Source organism: Centrocercus urophasianus, unplaced genomic scaffold (assembly GCF_019232065.1).
Source record: "Centrocercus urophasianus isolate 14NV4802_14NV808 unplaced genomic scaffold, USGS_Curo_1.0 seq_25, whole genome shotgun sequence".
NCBI classification, from domain to species: domain Eukaryota; kingdom Metazoa; phylum Chordata; class Aves; order Galliformes; family Phasianidae; genus Centrocercus; species Centrocercus urophasianus.
In genome coordinates this window covers 7,870,875-7,888,726 of record NW_024884811.1, presented here as the reverse complement: position 1 = coordinate 7,888,726, position 17,852 = coordinate 7,870,875, and the positions used below count along the sequence as shown (strand labels likewise).

General features: G+C 38.4%; 1 protein-coding gene across 1 annotated transcript in view; it reads left to right on the top strand.

The window, feature by feature from the left end:
- ZSWIM6 (zinc finger SWIM-type containing 6) overlaps positions 1-17,852 on the top strand; it is a 77,719-nt gene that overhangs the window by 40,162 nt on the left and 19,705 nt on the right. Inside the window, exons 5-8 of the mRNA XM_042825886.1 lie at positions 10,249-10,428; positions 11,979-12,155; positions 12,519-12,665; positions 15,834-15,980. Coding sequence (XP_042681820.1) covers positions 10,249-10,428; positions 11,979-12,155; positions 12,519-12,665; positions 15,834-15,980 — 651 coding nt within the window. The remainder of the gene's footprint in view (positions 1-10,248; positions 10,429-11,978; positions 12,156-12,518; positions 12,666-15,833; positions 15,981-17,852) is intronic.

The window sequence follows — 17,852 nt, the reverse complement described above, 5'->3', positions numbered from 1 at the left end:
AATTGTCTGAAGCCCTTGTATTGCCTTTTTAATTAAATTGTGTTGATAAAATAGAGGAATGTGGAAGTGCACAGTGAGTATCTGCTGATGCCCATTGAACTGAGATCTCTGATTTCAAGGAAGGTCAGGTAACCTTTGTACTCTAGAGGAAGAGTTGCATAACGGAGGAAAAAACTGGTGCTTGAAATCTTACTATAGCAGTAATTCTATAATATTTATCCATCAAAATTAACTAAAAGTTGCTCGTGGTCTACAAAGGGGGGAATATTACCTCAATAAAAGGGGAGAATTTGACTTTGTGCCCCAGCACAGGGATTGTGAGGGCTGCAAAGCTCTGCTTTGGAATTAATGTTGAGCGCTGCTAGATGCCAGACGCAAAGAGGCTGAGTTTTGTCGGCAAGTGGGATCTGCAAGTTAATTGGTGTTTTCTGTTGGCTTCTGGCTGTGAAATGAAATTGGAAGCCCTTTAGCCACATGGATAATACAGGACCTGAATACAAATGTCACATGTCACCATCAGGGCCCACTGTGAAACAATAGTGTTCCCACTCGAACACTGCACCATTACAGATCATTTAAAGATGGGGATTGCATTTAAACTGAAAGACCCATTTGCCTTTTACTGCAATTTAAATGTCTTCTTAGCAAAAGCTAAGTGACAAATTAAATGAAAAAAGTGCCCACATCTTTAAAGCTGTAATGCAAAACAACCTTTTATTGCTTCTCATGTGCCATGAATGAATCATTATACTTGACAACCCTAAACCAAGCCATAATTGGAGCAGCTACTGTTATCAAAGTGGAGCTTGCTTGTGACAGCTTAATAAAGCTGAAACTGTTAAATTAAATCCCAGATGCTTAATCTGATGAAAGCAGTCAAGTAGAAAAATCTAAGACAAGTGTCTACTACTTGGTGGAGTGATGGAGCCCAACAGCTTGTCAACATGTAGATTACAGGATCAGATTTTTTTTTTTGTGTACTACCACTTTCATTGTTGCCTGCCTTTTCTGTGAAGAAACTTCACATAATTTGCATGTTTTGAAACAAACACTTCCAGCAGATTACCTCCATTTTGATATTTAAGAGCAGTTTAAGGAGGAGGGAAGTTGTTCAAAGACAATCTCTGTATGGATCAGAAAGATGGTGGCTTTTTCATAGGGAAGCTCCAGAGAGCTCTTGCAATGCAGGGCTGCGAATAATGGTCAGATGTGTTCTGGGTTTTTGTCCTGCTTATCTTGATCTTGTTTGGTTCTTTTATTTGGCAAAATTGAGGAGAACTAAAATGGCATTCCGTCTATCCAACTGGGTGCTCTCTACTCTAACGCTTCAGAACTTGTTAGTTCTGAAGTTTCAGGGTATGAACTTCTCGCAGTATTGCCATGAGCTTCATTTGTGGCATCAAGCTTTCCTTGGTAACCATTTCACTTCACTTTCTGCTAGGCATGCAGAGTGGATTGTTCCTGTAAAGATATTTCCTGAAATGAAAAGCATGTATTTGCCCTAGCAGGTCTAGTATTCTTCATTATACCAAATTTCTCTTAGAGCACTTAAAGCTAATGTGGGCTACCTCTTCAGTGCTGTGACATCCTGGTGATCTGGTTTGAGTTCGTTTGCTGATATTTTGGCAGTTTTCTGGATTAGTGACGCATTTTCACACTAAACTTTAGAACTAAAATATCATTTTACAAGGTCACATCACACAAAAATACTGCAATGTACTTCCTGAAGGATGATGCATAACATTTTATTAGTTCACTTTGCTCTACATTTAAAACATAATTCTAGATGTTGAATATAGGTAAAGAATCACTATAGATTAATTAAGAAAGATTTAATTACCATTTTTCCTCAAGCAAGCTAGTGATTGAGTTAAATAAGGCTTTTTGATTTGAAAACCGCTCTAAATTTTTCTGATACAAGCTTACATTAATCTCTAAAAATAGCAAGTTAAATTCTTTCAACCCTAAATGGAGCTATTCTCAATCCATATTTCTGTCTCAGGTATTCCTTCCCTTTCCAATTAGAGAGACAGACAAACTTGTGCAAATGAGACACGCCACCTGTCGTAAACAAATTATTTCTGCTTAGCACTTAAAGGGAGGGGGGAGAAAGGCACAAAAGCAGTTGAAATCGTTGCTGGCATGCCACTAGAGAAATTCCTTCTTGATGCTAGATCTGGTGGCTACTTCAGGGCTGTCATAAAAGGAATCACTGAAGTTACGAATTCATTGCAGTGTTTCTGCTCTAACACCATTTTTTATTAAACTTCGTACTTCATGCATTCCTGGTGTAGTATCAACTCTGCAGCAGATATATGGACTTTTTCTTATAATTTCTGGTATTTCCAAAGTGATATGGCAAGAATGTAATTTTCAAATTTTAGTGTCAGATGTATGTCAATATTTACATGATTCCTGCTCCTTTGGAAAATAACTTCAAAATTTCCTAGTTCAGGTAAAGCAATTTCATGAATCATATTTTTGGCCTTGAAGTGAAAGCTGTTGGAACGCCTGTGTTTCAGAGGTGCTGAGATGCATCATGCTTTGCTCAATTGCGAGGCTCAGGTGGAGTGATGTCATAGATATTTGTGTCTGTGTCTGCACGGCATCCAATAGGCTGTCCTTGCTTAACTGATAACCCTTTGATCCCTGTTGATTTTTTTAGTCTTAGCTGCCATGGTGCAACTGCTGTATAGTTAGAAAATGTGCATGAACTGAAGGCACACATAAGGTTGTGTTGCTCTTTCACAGAATATGCTGTTAATATATGTCACTGCATTGAAATGATTTATGCTATTGGAGGCACTAAATTAACAGTATTTCTGAGTTATCAACACAAGATGCTTCTGCTGCTCTGTGGCCTGAGTTATGGATGACAACTTAAAGAAATTGCTGTCACAGCCCTAGAGTGTCTCAATTGTTGCTGTCACCTTCATTTCCATGGTGAAGGAAGCCAGGCCACCTTTCTGCAGAGATGTGTTCTGTCCACCTCTTCTGAGGTGATTTCCTTCCTCCTTCATTATCAATAGTAGAATATTGGCTCCTGTCATAATGATATTAAAAATGAGGGTGTATGTGGCTGTAGTGTCCATGAGGCTGTAGTATGACAGCAGGTGTGAGCTGTTTTCAAAGAAGGTATTTTTTCCTGTGTTAAAGCTGCATTTACCAATTTGACGAAGGATGCTAAAAGTCATTCAAGTGTGCAAGCATAGCTTTAAGGTTTTATTTTTAATGCACATAAATTGTGGGTTTCCTTGTGGTTGAGTTGGATGGAAAGCACTTTCTTGCAATAGAAGCCAAAGTTCTTCAAGTACCCACTTTAAAGCAGTTTTTAAAGTTTTTATTCCTAAGCTGTTGAACTGATTTACTCAAAATATTCATTAAAAAGGAAAGAAAAAAAGTTGGAGCTGGTACACACTGCTGCCCTAAATATGAAATCGTGACTTTCAAAATAAACGTCAGAGTTGTACTGTGGTCTTAAACATGCATAAACATTTTTTTTCCACCTTTTCTCTTTATTTTTCATACCTCTGTAGTATTAAGCAGTCAATTTTCTGCTACAACTTCTAGTAAATATGAGAGATAAGGGGAAGTGGTAGATCTGTGGGTTGAAGGAGCCTTCACTAACTTCTTGGAGCTTTCCTGCAGTCCAGCAGTCTAACCATGTGTTATTTTCCAGTTTTCTTTTGAATGAATAATGGGAAGATACCTGGAAAACTGGGAGATCATTTGAAGTGAGAGATAAAACAATCTTAGTTATTATCTTGTGTCTGTCAAAACACAACAAAGGATATAAAGAGACCTAAACAGACTAGAAACTGGATAGTGAAGACACTTAACAAATAAAGGTAGCTGGAAATTTTAAGTGTAGCTGGACAAATTTTAAGAAAGATAATGTTAGAATTTGAATGAGGGTACCTTTCAGTGGAGCAGCTCACCAGTAACTATGATGGATTCTTGTACTGGAAAATTTTTAAAATTGAAGGATGTTCCTTTGTAAAAGCTATTGCTTTTGATATGGAAGCTGAAAATAGCCCAGAAATCTTAGACTGTGAAAGAATTCAGACTAGGTTGTCAGAATGTATTCTTCTTGCCATTTATAGGTGGCTATTCAGGTTCTGTAAGCACAGTAATGGTAATCATTTATTTTTTGACCTTTCCCGCTATGTGATAGACTGTGTTTTGTTTTTTTTTTTTTTTGAGGGATGAAAGGCATTTCCCTCGTTTTATGGGTATCTTGTTCCTCTCAAACTTCACAGTTTTGTATGAGAGAAATTCATCAATTTAAATGAAGGTGAGGTAATGCTTTAATAGTAGACACATCAACTTTTTTTTCTGAAAATTGTCAGTATCTGAAAATAAGATGACTGCTGAGAATGAAGTACTAGTTAAATATCTGGTAAAATAGCTAGTCGCTGCTTTGGATGGAGTGCTTTTGTTCACCAGCTGATTGTAAATGTTGGTAATGATAAAAAAAAAAATGCAAAGAGCCTTTTCAAGATGTTAATGAAGTAGTATATTTCTGCTATTTGTGCTACTTGTGCTAGTGTTAGCAATACTTTCACCATAAAATGATTGTGAGCCAGTGAATAAACTCTTTTGTCAATATTAGAGAAGTTGATCAATGTGGGGTACTTTAAGTGCCTAGAGGGGCACATAATTGACATATGACAGATACCTAAATGCTTTCTTAAGCATACTGTAATGTGAAGCAAATTTCAGTCCTTCTGTGTAACCATTTGGACAAAGGGATGGATGTCTGTTACAGCAGTTTGAAACAACAACAAAAAAAAGCATAGTCCACAACAAAGTGCTCAAGTGAGATGACAGATACTTAATGCTGGTTCCTGTTTCCATTGTGTGGAAGTTGAAGCATAGGAAGACTGCAGTGGTTATTAGTTGGCAAACATAGATCAGAGCATGTAATTGATGATAGTTTAGAATAAAATTTCATAATGCAAATGTCCATTTTAGCCAAATATATGTGTGATTTTAACCTTTGGAGCAGCAGTATGCAGTAAAAGGGAAAGGAAAACTTAAGGAACTAGTTTTATTTTATTTCATTTTTGTCCTACACTCCCTCTAATGCAGAATTGGAGTTTGAATTGGAGAATTGGAGAGTTGGAGTGTGCAGGGTAGTGCAGTGATTCTCTGTTGTCATCCGTGCTGCAGGTAATCTATTGCGTTAATCAGCCAGCTTCTGTGAAATGCATGGCGAGTGATTATACTATCATACACAATACAGTCAACGTGAAGCACATGTCAAGACCAATACATCAAAGTTTAATTCAGTAATAGAATGAATCAGAGCAAAATGAAACATTCTGTTCTCCAAGAAATACAACACCCACAGCGAGCCTTTTTTTTCCTGAAGGCTGAGTAGGGAGACCACGGTGCATTAAGGGATTGTTTTTATGAATAAAATTGCAACTTGGATCCAGCTGAACACTGCTAGTACTTTTTCTTGGGATTCTTATCAGGGACAGCACAGCTCTGAAGTGCTTTGCCTATCTTCACTCTTTCATAAAAGCAACTGTTTAATTGGAGTGTTATCTAGTGAGACTCCTGATTATGCTCTGTTCTAAGGGAGATCTCTTCATGACTGGAGGAGGGAGGCGGCTTCACCAGTCATTCTGAAGGCACTTGTCTTTCTTGTTGAGAAGCAGTAGATAGCATTTGCCACCTTCTTTGACGTTTCCAAGTGGCTGTTCCACTGAAAGTGTGTATGTGTTTAAAAACCTGATGTAAACCACTTTTAAATCTTTTGCTAATACTTGCATTATAAAGGGGTCATAGGCTCCGTCTCCTATTGCTGTTTCTATTCTGGCACTGCCAGTGCTGGAAGATGATGTTTTTGTAACTGAACTGATGAGATTCAAGTAGGGCAAGTGTACAGCAAGTCCTGAAACTGAGCTGTAGGTTGCACAACTGGGATTGATCTTGATTACCTTGCTCCATTTCCTCTGAAATAATAAAATGCTACTAACTACTAAAGGTGGGGGTTTTTAGTTTTAGAGAAACAGATATGCAGCAATAGAGAAAGCAAGGAAATTTTCAATTAGATTTGCATCTATTTTCTGTATTTTTCTATTTGCAAATGGATGTATTTCTGTATATTTTCAATTCAAAAATATGTGTATTGATCTTATGATATTAAGATTATACATTAAGATTAGTTAAACTACAGCTCTGACAAGACAGAGTAATATTTCTAGGAAAAACAGATTTCCTGGGAGTCAGTCACACAAAATTGTCTGCTGGATCTTTGCTCATGCTCAGTGCCCTAGCCCATCCTAAAACTGTTTTCACCACCACTCTCTGATTTACTGACATACGAGTAAAATATAATGGGATTTCTGAAAACTGAGCAATGCTCTGTCTCTAAGGATACTGTGTATATATTCCTTAAGCTTCCTTTAACTTTATGAATACACTCTTTATGCAGGATGTGTAATTATCCATCACCTATTTTTAGATGTTTTAACTCAGTACTTCTTAGAATTTTTCAATTTGCATGTTCAAATCCTGCTCAGTGTAAAGAAGTGCTGTCCTTTCTACCTCATGAATTCAGAGGTTTGGGTGTTTAATGAGTGATACCCAAAGTACCAATGTTTGCATACACAAAAAGAAGGCATATGTTGTGTAAAAAACGATAATATAACCTATGTTTTTGTGATATGAGACACACTAAAGATGAATTACAACTGTGTGTTTCCAAAAAGAGGTCTGATTGAACTAATGGTTTGTTTAGCAAAGCTATCTGTTTTCAGGTCAAGAGGATTATTGTTGAACCAAAATAGACAATTCCTTCCTGCAGTGTGACAGTTCTATGATTCATTGCCTTGTGAAATTAATACCAAATTGTACTCACAGCATGGCTTACCTTCCAGTTACCTATTGGAGAAAAATAAATTCTACATCATGGTTTATGATTGTTACTGTACTACGAAGAGTTTTCTGTTGGAAAGACATCCTCCTTAGTCTAGGGATCTGAACCTGAGCTACTTTAGGTTTCGTCTTGAGATCTTGTATGAAAAAATAGGTGGTGCCTGGGGAAAGGGAGGTGGGAGAGAGTGCTGTGGTACAGAGGAAGACAATGTGTAAACACAAACATATTTCTTGCTGTGTTTTTCATTTAATGAGACATTTGTACATACTAAAGGTGGCATTGGTGACATCTAGTCAAACAGGTAAACTTGAGAGTGCCAGGAATGCATTTTCTAGAAATCGACTGTTTCCTAGTGTAGGATTCATTAGGCAGAAAAGCAAATTTCTTGTTTGAGGCCAGTGTAAGTCTATGAGTCAGTGACCAGCTTTGGGTGGGGGGCTCCCATTGGGCAGCAGCAGAGCGAAATGGGAAAAATGTCCTCCAGGGTTCTTCCAGTTGGTGTGTGGTAAAATCTGGGCAGGAACAAATGTTTCTTGACTTCTCAGTGCTAGAAAGCAGGACAAGGACCAGTGAGTGGAAGAAGCCTGGATGGAGCAGATGTCAGTAAAGTGGCAATGTGCTCAGGGAGAAGGATGAAGAAGAAATGAGAGTACAGACAAGTGCATACACATACTAGGGGAAGAAAAAAAAAGAAGGAAAACAACCAAAAACCCAGAACCCCAATAGGTTGAAGACCATAGGGTCACTGGCATTGTGCTTCTGTCTCCCAGATGGTGGCCTTTGTAGCACTACAGGAGTTGAGCCCCAGGGTCTTTCTGTTCCTTTCTCTTCGGGAGGAGAGTTTGTCACATGCTCCCTGTGGTACCAGAATGGAGCAGCATGCAGGGCTGTGCCAGGTTCTTAACCAGCCCGGATGCATACACAGCTCACACTCATGTCAGTGGGAGCATGAAGTTGGGCACTGTTGAAAGCTGGAGTGGTCTGTGTGCGGTTTATTAGAAATACACTTTTACTTGTGCTTCATTTGCATAAAAAAAAGCCTGGGTTTGTGAGATGACAGTGTAGTTATGCTCAAAATAATTACCCTCTTAAAATGAAATAAGTTTTTAGAGGCTTTTGGTATTTTTGGTTCTCTCTTCCCTTTCCTGTCCATGTAGTGGAGCTTCTGCAGAAAGCATGTTATTCCTTCACCCCGACTAGTGCTTGAGATACAGAGAAGTAAGAGGCTACTCATTTTGTAGGGGTGTTGTATAATCTGTAGTGTGTGTTCTGCCTGACCGAATGGCTGAAATGCTTCCCAAATTCAGTTACGATACTCTACTTTTCTTTTGCTTTAGTCTGAAAACACTGGGAGTCTGGCTGAAAAGTATTAAATGTGTGTGGGTTTGGGTTTTCTATTTGTTTGGTTTTATGAAGATGCTGAGAGATTTGGTGTTCTCTCTGTGCCCTCAAGTACTGCTTCATGTTGAAAATAAAAAAAAAACAACAAAAACAACAAACCCAAGTTAACTCTTCTTCAAGGCGTTCCAATATGCCCATACCTGTCTTTTGTTTTGCAGATTACAAGACATGTGCTGCTTATGTGTGGGGCAGTGCTCAGTGTGCACAGATGCTTATTGAATCAAGTGAAGCTTGTTCAAAAGGGTGTTTAAAGCAAAGTCATACGATTTAATTTTAAAAACAACATCTTACTCCCATGATAAATTTTAGACACCTAAACAACAAAACAAAAAAAATGCAAATTTGCTGTTACTGTATTTAACAGTGGGCAGCTATAGTCTGCATTACTGGTGCAAAAACTCAGTCCCAATGTTGTCTGCAGTGCATGTGGCCATGACTAACACAGTGGTTTGGGTAATGGAGCATCCTTCTCTCTGGAACGTATGCTTCTAGGGAAAGGAGTTCTGAAATTAAGTCTGAAGGAATAAGTGGCCTCATTGTCGCCTTCCAGTACTTGAAGGGAGTGTATAAACAGGATGGGGAACAGCTGTTTACATGGTTTGATAGTGACAGGGCAAGAGTTAGGTAGGGTAGCATGGTTAGGTTGCTGTTGGACTTGATGATCTTTAAGGTCTTTTCCAACCTGATCAATTCTATGATTCTGTGATCTCTTTGGAATTCTGCATAGCGTACCGCATTTTATTTTGTTGTGTTCAGATTTGTCTGCTGTTAGTTCCCAATCCTTGTTAGTCAGAGTATCTGGGGAATTACAACCTTAAGGATCAGGTTCTGTTTCCTCTGGCTCCTGTATTGCAGCATACCAACATGCTACTCTAAGAATGAGTGCAATGCAACGGCCTGTGCTCTGGGTGTCCCTTTTGCATCCTTAGTTTGCGAAAGAGTACATGACTGTAAAAATCTTACTGTCCTGAAAGAGCCAGCTGCAGTGTTTTGTTCAGTCTATCATGAAGATGGCATAGTTTGGGCTCTAAACCACTTGTAGTGTATAAGGCATGTTCTTAATAAGCAAATGAACTGCTGCTAAATAGCACTTTCTGATGACTTCATGCTTCTGTCGAAGTTCACACTGATGAAGAGACAACTAATCTAGAGAAAAATCCTTCCATTTGAAAATTGTTGCTAGATGCCTTGATGTATTTATGCCTGCCCTGTCATATAGAGGCAAGGAGCAGGTTCTAAAGATGGTATATATGTGAAATGTCAGCACAAATTGGCTTTCTGTTAGAGCTCCATGAAGAGAGAATGTAAAACAAGTTTTCTAGCGTATCCAAATTAGTGGAGTAATTGCAGTAAAACATATCTTTGTCCTGTAAGAATTCACAAAGCCAGTGCTTACTGGATCTCTGAGATAGAAATGTGTGGAAAATGCATTATATGTTCAGTGCTTCTACTGGGAAGCATATGTTCACAAAGTATGTAGTGTACTTACGTGCTTTCTTGGTTCCTGTAATGTAAAGCTGAAAGATACATAGATTTAGTTTGTAGAAAGCAACATTCACTTCGGATACAAAAAATAAAAGGAAAAAACTTGGATAACGTCCTGCTGTAACTTTCTGAGTTCTTGTTTGCTTTTGACTGATACTGCTGACCAACGGCCCATACGTTGTGAACTCTAGATTTTCTAATGCGAAAGACATGCTAAATACCTTTTAATAGAGAAGTTTGGCTTGATACAGTCTGATACAGTCTTGATACAGTCTACAGATACTGCTCAGATGGGTCAGGTTCTGTGTCAGGAATTCAGCCTTCCTGATGCTAGGCATAGCTGGGAAGTAAGCAGTGTAGCCTTTGAGGGGAGAGTAAAAGTATTACAGTATAGAGCTATAGAAGTTTGCAATTAGTCATTGGCTACTGCATTTTTAATAGAAAACATAATTTAGCAATTTTTTTAAAATCAGGTGCTCTGTGGATGTGTATAGTCTTAAATCCCCACTGCAAGTTGGAGCAGAAGGCCAGTTGGCTAAAACAGCTGAAAAAATGGAACAGTGTGGATGTTTGTCCCTGGGAAGATGGAAACCATGGAAACGAGCTGCCCAATTTAACCAATGCTTTGCCTCAGGGTGCAAATGCTAACCAAGGTGAGCCTAAACATATGCACTGACTGCAACATATAATATAACCTCATCTTATGTACTCTAGCCTTGCAGAATTCAGCACTCTTTCCTGGGACTAGTAACTTTCTTGTTAAAAATTGACCAGCCAAATTTATTTTCACTAATATTGTCCTTGTGGCAAGGATAGTTTTTTTGTGCTGGGGCTGCAAAACTTTCCAAGCAAGTATTTGTGTTTAGTTAGGTCTTCTAACTTTCCACTTGGTCCTTCTAAATACCTGTTGCATGAACATTGAAGTATGTCATGTAAAAGCCTGTTGTTTCTGTGCTTGACTATAGTCCTATATCCCTTCCAATGTTGGGGTTTTTGTTTGCAGTTACAAAACCTTTGGTACTTATTTAAAGAAAGATCTGTTGCAGCTGCATTAAAACTGAGTGTGTGAGAAAGTAAAGCTGTTATTTGTGAAATATGCTCTTGTGCAGTCCGCATTTCCACGTTTTGGGTGGGGTGCAGAGGCAGCACTCTGACTTCTTCGAGGAAGCGTCTCTTCTTACTCAATATCATTCTTGGTAATTGAAAATGTGGTTATTAAATCTGACAGAAGCCTTGTCTGGTCCTCTTCAAGCAAGATTATTACTCTGGCACAGAGTAATAACTAACAACTGGGGAAAATGCAAGATTTCTCTAGGAGCAGGGAGGAAAGCCTCGTAATCTTCAAAATATTCAGTATTTTGATACGTATTTCATATATACTTACGATGAAATAAAAATTAATTAGTGTTGGGGGGTGGCAGATTTGGCTTTAGATGGGTTTTTCCTTGTTTCCTTTTCTTGGAAGAAAATAGTTGATACGTAGTTCCTTTATAAACCTTACAGCTAACTGGGCCAGAAGGTCATTCAGCATAAAACTCCCTATGGAGGTTGGTTTTGCTTACTGAATCTCTTAATGTTCTGTCCAGCCTGAACAGACTAGTAGCTGCTTTGGCATGGCATCTCACATACACACAGACAGAGCTGTGTTAACAGCACTTTTGCCATTGGACGATACCCAGTAAGGGTTATGTCAGTCCCTTGCCCTCAGTGCCTTGTTTTACCTGCAGTATGTGTGTATGTTTATGAGGAGAAAATTGAACAAGTGCTCAGAGTTAATGTCACGTTCAAAGGAGAACAATGGAAGTCCTTCATGTGCTGTTCATCCATCTCCCTCATCCTAGCAGCTCCAGAAAGGGAAAAGCTGTGAATGTCTGAGTAGCTGTGCCATATACCTTTCTAGCCTGTTTTCAGGAGAGCTGTCAAATGTCCTTCATCTTTAGCTGTTCCCTTGCAAAGCCCTGTTTAGCAGTAGTCTTGCTGTGCCGTAGTTCTCTTCCCAAATGGGAATGGTGCACTCTTGGTTTGACCTGCTTGATGGCAGGATGTGAAATGTCATCCGCAGTCTGCTCCTTGCAGAGGGGCAAGACAGGCTGCCGTCAGCTGGGGGTTGTGAATAGGCAGAAGACAAGAATACTGTGAATGACTTATTCACATTTGAATGAGTAAAAGCTGATGCAGCTTTCTGAACTTGTGAAAATGACAGATTCATCGAACAGGCCCCATCGGACGGTGTTCACTCGAGCCATTGAGGCGTGCGATCTTCACTGGCAGGACAGCCACTTACAGCACATTATCAGCAGTGACCTATACACCAACTACTGTTACCATGACGACTCTGAAAACTTGCTCTTTGACTCTCACGGGTGGCCCCTCTGGCATGGTAAGTGGCTGAACCGGAAAGGCATTTCCATGACTTGGTGCTTTGTTTAGTTTCTATGGCATTATTTTGGAGGGGTGGGGGGAGATGAATGAAAAGCCTCGCAAAAAGAACAGACGCTCCCTTGAAACGCTGGTCTCAACAGTAGTCCTTTAGGTCTCTTTTGCATTGTAAAAAAAACAAACAAACAAACAAAAAAAAACAAACCAAAGAAAACCCCAACCAAACAAAAAAAAGCCAACCAGAACAACAACAAACCAAGAAGAAAAAAAAAAAAAAAAAAACAACCTTTGGAGTTAACCTAGCAAAACAGGCCATTGCAGACGTGGAAACATTGCTATTCCTCAATTATTTTCTCCATTTTAGAACATGTTCCTACAGCCTGTGCAAGGGTGGATGCATTACGATCTCATGGATACCCAAGAGAAGCACTGAGGCTAGCAATAGCTATTGTTAATACACTAAGAAGGCAGCAGCAGAAACAACTGGAAGTGTTCCGGGCTCAGAAGAAAGGTAATTGCGGGAAAGAGAATGGCAAAGAATGCAATGAGATGACAGTAACACTGGACTAGAACTTTGCATGAGAAAACTGGTTTTGAGCTATAAAGCTAAAGAGGTGCCTTGAACTCTGTATTACAAATGGTCATGGTGGTAATGTAACATTCTGGAGATTCAGGGCTTTCTGTACAAATTCTGTAGGGCAAGGACTTGGTTCTGACTTCCACAGCATGTCTGACACTGCTGGGTCTGTATCCCAGTCAGGGGTTTTGATTACACAGTGTAAATTCTGTGTAACCTACAGCCTTTCAAACAGAGCTTTGTATACACATTGGGTATTTTAAATTATTTCTTCCACTGACACATAATTTAGCTGAGCTGTACATTTCTGGGGGGAGATCCTAAGTTTACGCTGAGGGTTATACCAAGGCGAAGTCTGCACTACAGAAATTCATCAAATTTGGTCATTTCTTCCTTTAGTCTCTTAACACCTTAAATTTTAGTCTTTCTGAATGAAGTTGGATTAATATAAATGGTAATGAGTGTTTGAAACATTGTTTTTTATATGGTATTCCTCTGCCCATTATCCCTGTAATGAATATTCTTCTTTAGATACAATTTTTGTTCCATTTGATCCTTGCTACCCAAAATAGTTTTACACATAAACATTCATGACTACTACAGAAACACCTTACATCAGAGCTTCAATCTTAATTGCTGTTCTTAGCTATTCAGATCTTCATACATTCTAATTTAAAACACCATTGTGAAGTTGCCTGTAAATCTTTCAATGTATATGCAGATGTTTTCCCAGAAATGTGCAGTTAAAAATCTAAATGATGAAAATGTAGATATCTGAATAAAAAAAAAAAAAGTTTTGTTGTTCTTATGTGCCTCCATTTCTGTTTCACAGTACCTGAGCTAGTTGCTTTATACGCTGTTCTGGATCTAGATTTGCGCAAAGTTTAAAAGCACATTATGTTGTTATTTATGAGAATTTTTCCAAGTGATTTCTATCATGTAATGCATCTTTCCATAAAATCTATTCCCTTAATATCTTTTCATCTTTTCCAGCCTCCCAGGCTGGGGGAGAAGTGAGGGCGGGGTTGTGTATACGTGTACTTATTACTAAGGTCTGGAGAGTCTGCAGACAGTGTGCTTGGCTTAGTACTGCTCTTTCTCATTACCAGTTGCTAGGGAGTATGTAGGCATTCAGTACTCCTGTTAAGTTCCTTTTCTCTGCAAGCAGTGTCTATAGCTGTCAACTGGTATTATGCTATTATAAATAAAAGTTTGATTGTATGAAATGCGGTCCATCCTATCCTGAAACAAAGAAGTTTGTCATTTCTATGTTATCACTTGCTATTTTTGTAGTTTTTCTTCATACGTTTGGAATCCGGGTTTTTTTAAATACTGCAGTATCTTCTGGTCATTCATATAAGCAGATGAATTCTGCAGCTCTAGATTTCAGTCCAGCAAACACCACATGCTTCTACTTGGCTCTTACTCATGTGACTGACATACACGGAACCTCTTGCATGGGCTAAAATTAAATGTCAGTGGGACTAGTGCCTTTGTTTGGAGTGAAACTAGTGAACCTCATAAATAGGCACAGTAGATGAGGTGAAATATGAGTCAGTAAGAAGTCAGTGTGATTAATCCTATTCAGCAGTACTACTGACTTCTGCATGTCATCTGTAGTGCATGCTATTTGTTAGTTTGGCAATAACTTGTTTGTTTTTTGTATTACATATCAGTTGATTCTTAAACAACCATACAATCAAAACCTAACCTCATCCTCTTGCATAGTCAGTTCAACAATTTCATTTTATAGCCCTACACATTTAAATAGGTAAGAAGTGGACTTTCTAGTGTTTTAAAGCTTTGCTATAATACATGTGGTTACTAAGGAAAGGTGGCAATCCATGAATGAGAGAAAGCAAAGGCAGCTGCAGGTTAATGTGTGGTAGGAAGAGAAACAGAGCACTCATAACAGCTTCTATACATTTTTAAACCATAGAATAATTAAGGTTGAAAAAGATGACTATGTTTATCCAATCTAACCATGAGCTCATGTCCACTGTGACCACTAAACCATCTCTCTCATTGCCATGTGTTTCTTGAATGCCTCCAGAGATAGTGACTCCACCTCCTTGGTAGGCAGCCACTTGTAAGGTGCCTGACCACCCTTTCAGAGATGATTTTCTTGTTTTTCAACCTGAACCTCTTCTGGTGCTAATTGAGGTTTCTACCTTGCCATAACCCTCCTTGTAGAGATCTATCAGGTCTCCCCTGAGCTTCCTCTTCTCCAGACTAAACAATCCCAGTTCCCTCAGCTGCTCTCCTTGAGACTTGTGCTCCAGACCCCTCACTAGCTTCTTTGTCCTTTTCTAGACACACTCCAGGGTATTTCTTGTAGTGGGTGGCACAAAACCGAACACAGTACTGGAAAGGCAACTTCACCGGTACTTCCTTCCATTAACAGTGCTAACGGATTTTTTCATGTTCCATCTGATCAGTGACATATACAAAACAAAGTATCCAAAATAGTGTAATTGTTAAAAATTTTAGAATGCTAAAATTCACTTGTTTCAGAATTAAAGGGTGATTTTTTCTTGTATACCTCATTTAACCTTTTCATTCTTTTTTAACAAGGAGCTATGATCCTGAGTTTATTTATTCAGTGAATATTTAGATGACATAAACTCAGATTTTTTTTTAATGGAGCATATTTTAAAGTATTCTCATTTGTTTCAGCACCATCATGTTCACTTAAGATGTGAAAAATGGTACTACAATCTTTTGATCCAGGAAGGAGATACAGATGTTTTACAAAAAAAAAGAAAAAAGAAAAAGTCGGTATCTTTGATGTAATTATCAGCAGATGTTTTCAGAAGACTTCCTGCTATTGAGTACAATTTTAAGAAGTGCTGCAGTTGAAATTCTTGGCCTGTAATATGCTTTGTTAGTGCTCAAAGGGTGTTTGGCCTTTGTTCTTTTACTTTTTTTCTCTAAAACATACGCATTAGATAGTTTGGCCGGGAAGATACTGTTTTGCCTTTCTTAACAGAGACTACTGTTTATACTTGGTACTGAAAACAATCAATTTTACTTCTATAATTGTTTTATGCAGCTAACATGCTGTATTTCCGTCCTTTCTCACAAAATTTTTTTCTAACATAGAACTTCTCCACAAGGGAGTAACCTCAATAACAAATCTGGAAGGCTGGGTGGGACATCCGTTGGATCCAGTTGGCACTCTCTTCAGTAGCCTGATGGAAGCCTGCAGGGTGGATGATGAGAGCTTCCATGGATTCTCAGACTTCATGGGTAAGGCTATGCACAGGAAGCTATCTTCTATGTATTTTCAGTATCCAGATGCATTTTTCTGCCTTTCTGTTCAGAATTAACATAGTGTAAGAACTCATATTTACCTTCTCTAAGAAAATGTGTAAAAGAGAAAATACTGAAAGTAGAATTTTGTTCTAAGCTATGTAAAAACACTTTGAAATTATCCTTTGCTCATTCTTGGAAATTCTATGTATCATGTGTAAAATAAAAGCAAATGAGTTCTTAGAGTAGCAGCATCTCCACATACGTTCCTCTGGGCTTTTTTTGAGATAATGCAGAAGGTCACAAAATTGCAGAATTGTTGAGAATGGAAAGCAGATCTGCTTAGAGATGGTGAGCTACAGCAGGTTGGTCAGGACTGTGTCCAATTAGATTTTGAGGCACTCCCAAGAATGAAGGCTTTACAGCTTCTTTGGGCAATCTCTTCAGTAAACACACACATAATAAAAAAAAAAAAAAAAAAAAAAAAAAAAGTATTATGCTAAAATAGAACCTTGTGTTTAATTTTGTGCTCACTGCCTCTTGTCCTGTCATGATATCTCACTGAGAAGAATCTGACTGTCATCTATATGTTCTACTATTGGATATTTTTACATGAGATCCTCCTGAGCGTTTTTCAGGCTGAAAAGTCCCAGCTGTCTCAGTCTTTCTTCCTATGAGAGAAGCTCCAGGCCCATGATCGCCTTTGTGGCCTCTCAATGGATTTGCTCCAGTATGACCATAAGTACTGTGGAGCTCAGAACAGGATGCAACATTCTATATACCTCTCACCATTGCTTAGTTGAGGGGAAGAAACAACTCTCTTACCTGCTGGGTCTGGTTGCTGGCAGCACTCTCCTAATGCAGCACAGGTTATTAGATTTCTTAGCTATATATGCGCATAATTCATCAAATAGATGGCAAAACAATTACAACGGTCTACAGAGAATATGAACTGGAAAGTAGTGTTTCAGAATTCATGCATGCTTTTGATCAGGATGTGTATGCCTGTTTCAAGTTCAATATTTGCTTTGCAAGCATTTTTAAGATGCATTCCTCATTCTCAGTCTGTTTCCACCTCTGCAGTAGTTTCTGTATGGATAGAAGTTGGGTGCTTCTGCTTGTAACTCTTACATATTCATATCCCCAATCACCTCAGAGCTTTGCCTCAAAACTCATTCAGTGAGATTTTCTTCAGTAAACTTACAATCTCTCTCATATCCACCTATTCTGGGAGAACATTTAATTAAAAGAAACTAGAAACCAAATTCTTTGCAATTAAAAAAAAATGCAAAAACAACAGCAACAAGAAAGAAAACCAACCCATAACAAATGAAAAAAAAAAACCCTCAACTTAAGAAATGGAAATTGTATGTTGAAAAATAACTTCCCTTACACAGTGCATGTGTTTTGGATTCTCATATGCTGCAGTTGTCTATCTCCCAACATCTGTCATCATAGGTTTTTCTTCCCCAATTAGTCTGTTAACTGCTAGAGGCTGGAATACTGTTTTGTCATCTGTGGAGTGCCAAATGAATTGTAGTACTTCTTAGAGCCATTTATAGTTTGGTCTCTATGGAATTTCCAAGTATTGTACTGAAAGTAAGAACAATGTCAATTAAGATCAGAGACTATACATGTTTATCATAAATGTAGCAGTCACATATAATAAAAATTCCTGAAGAACTCTAGCAGTAAATGCTTAAGAAGTTGTGAAGCTGTTAGGTTTACTGTATTTGCAGAGTCTTAATTATTTCATCTGAAATATATGCTGAGATATGTGTTCCCTGTCCACTGATACAACATTGAGGCTTTAAGGAGATACAGAAACAGGTGAGGGGGGGGAAAAAACAAAAAATCGAGATGCATTGT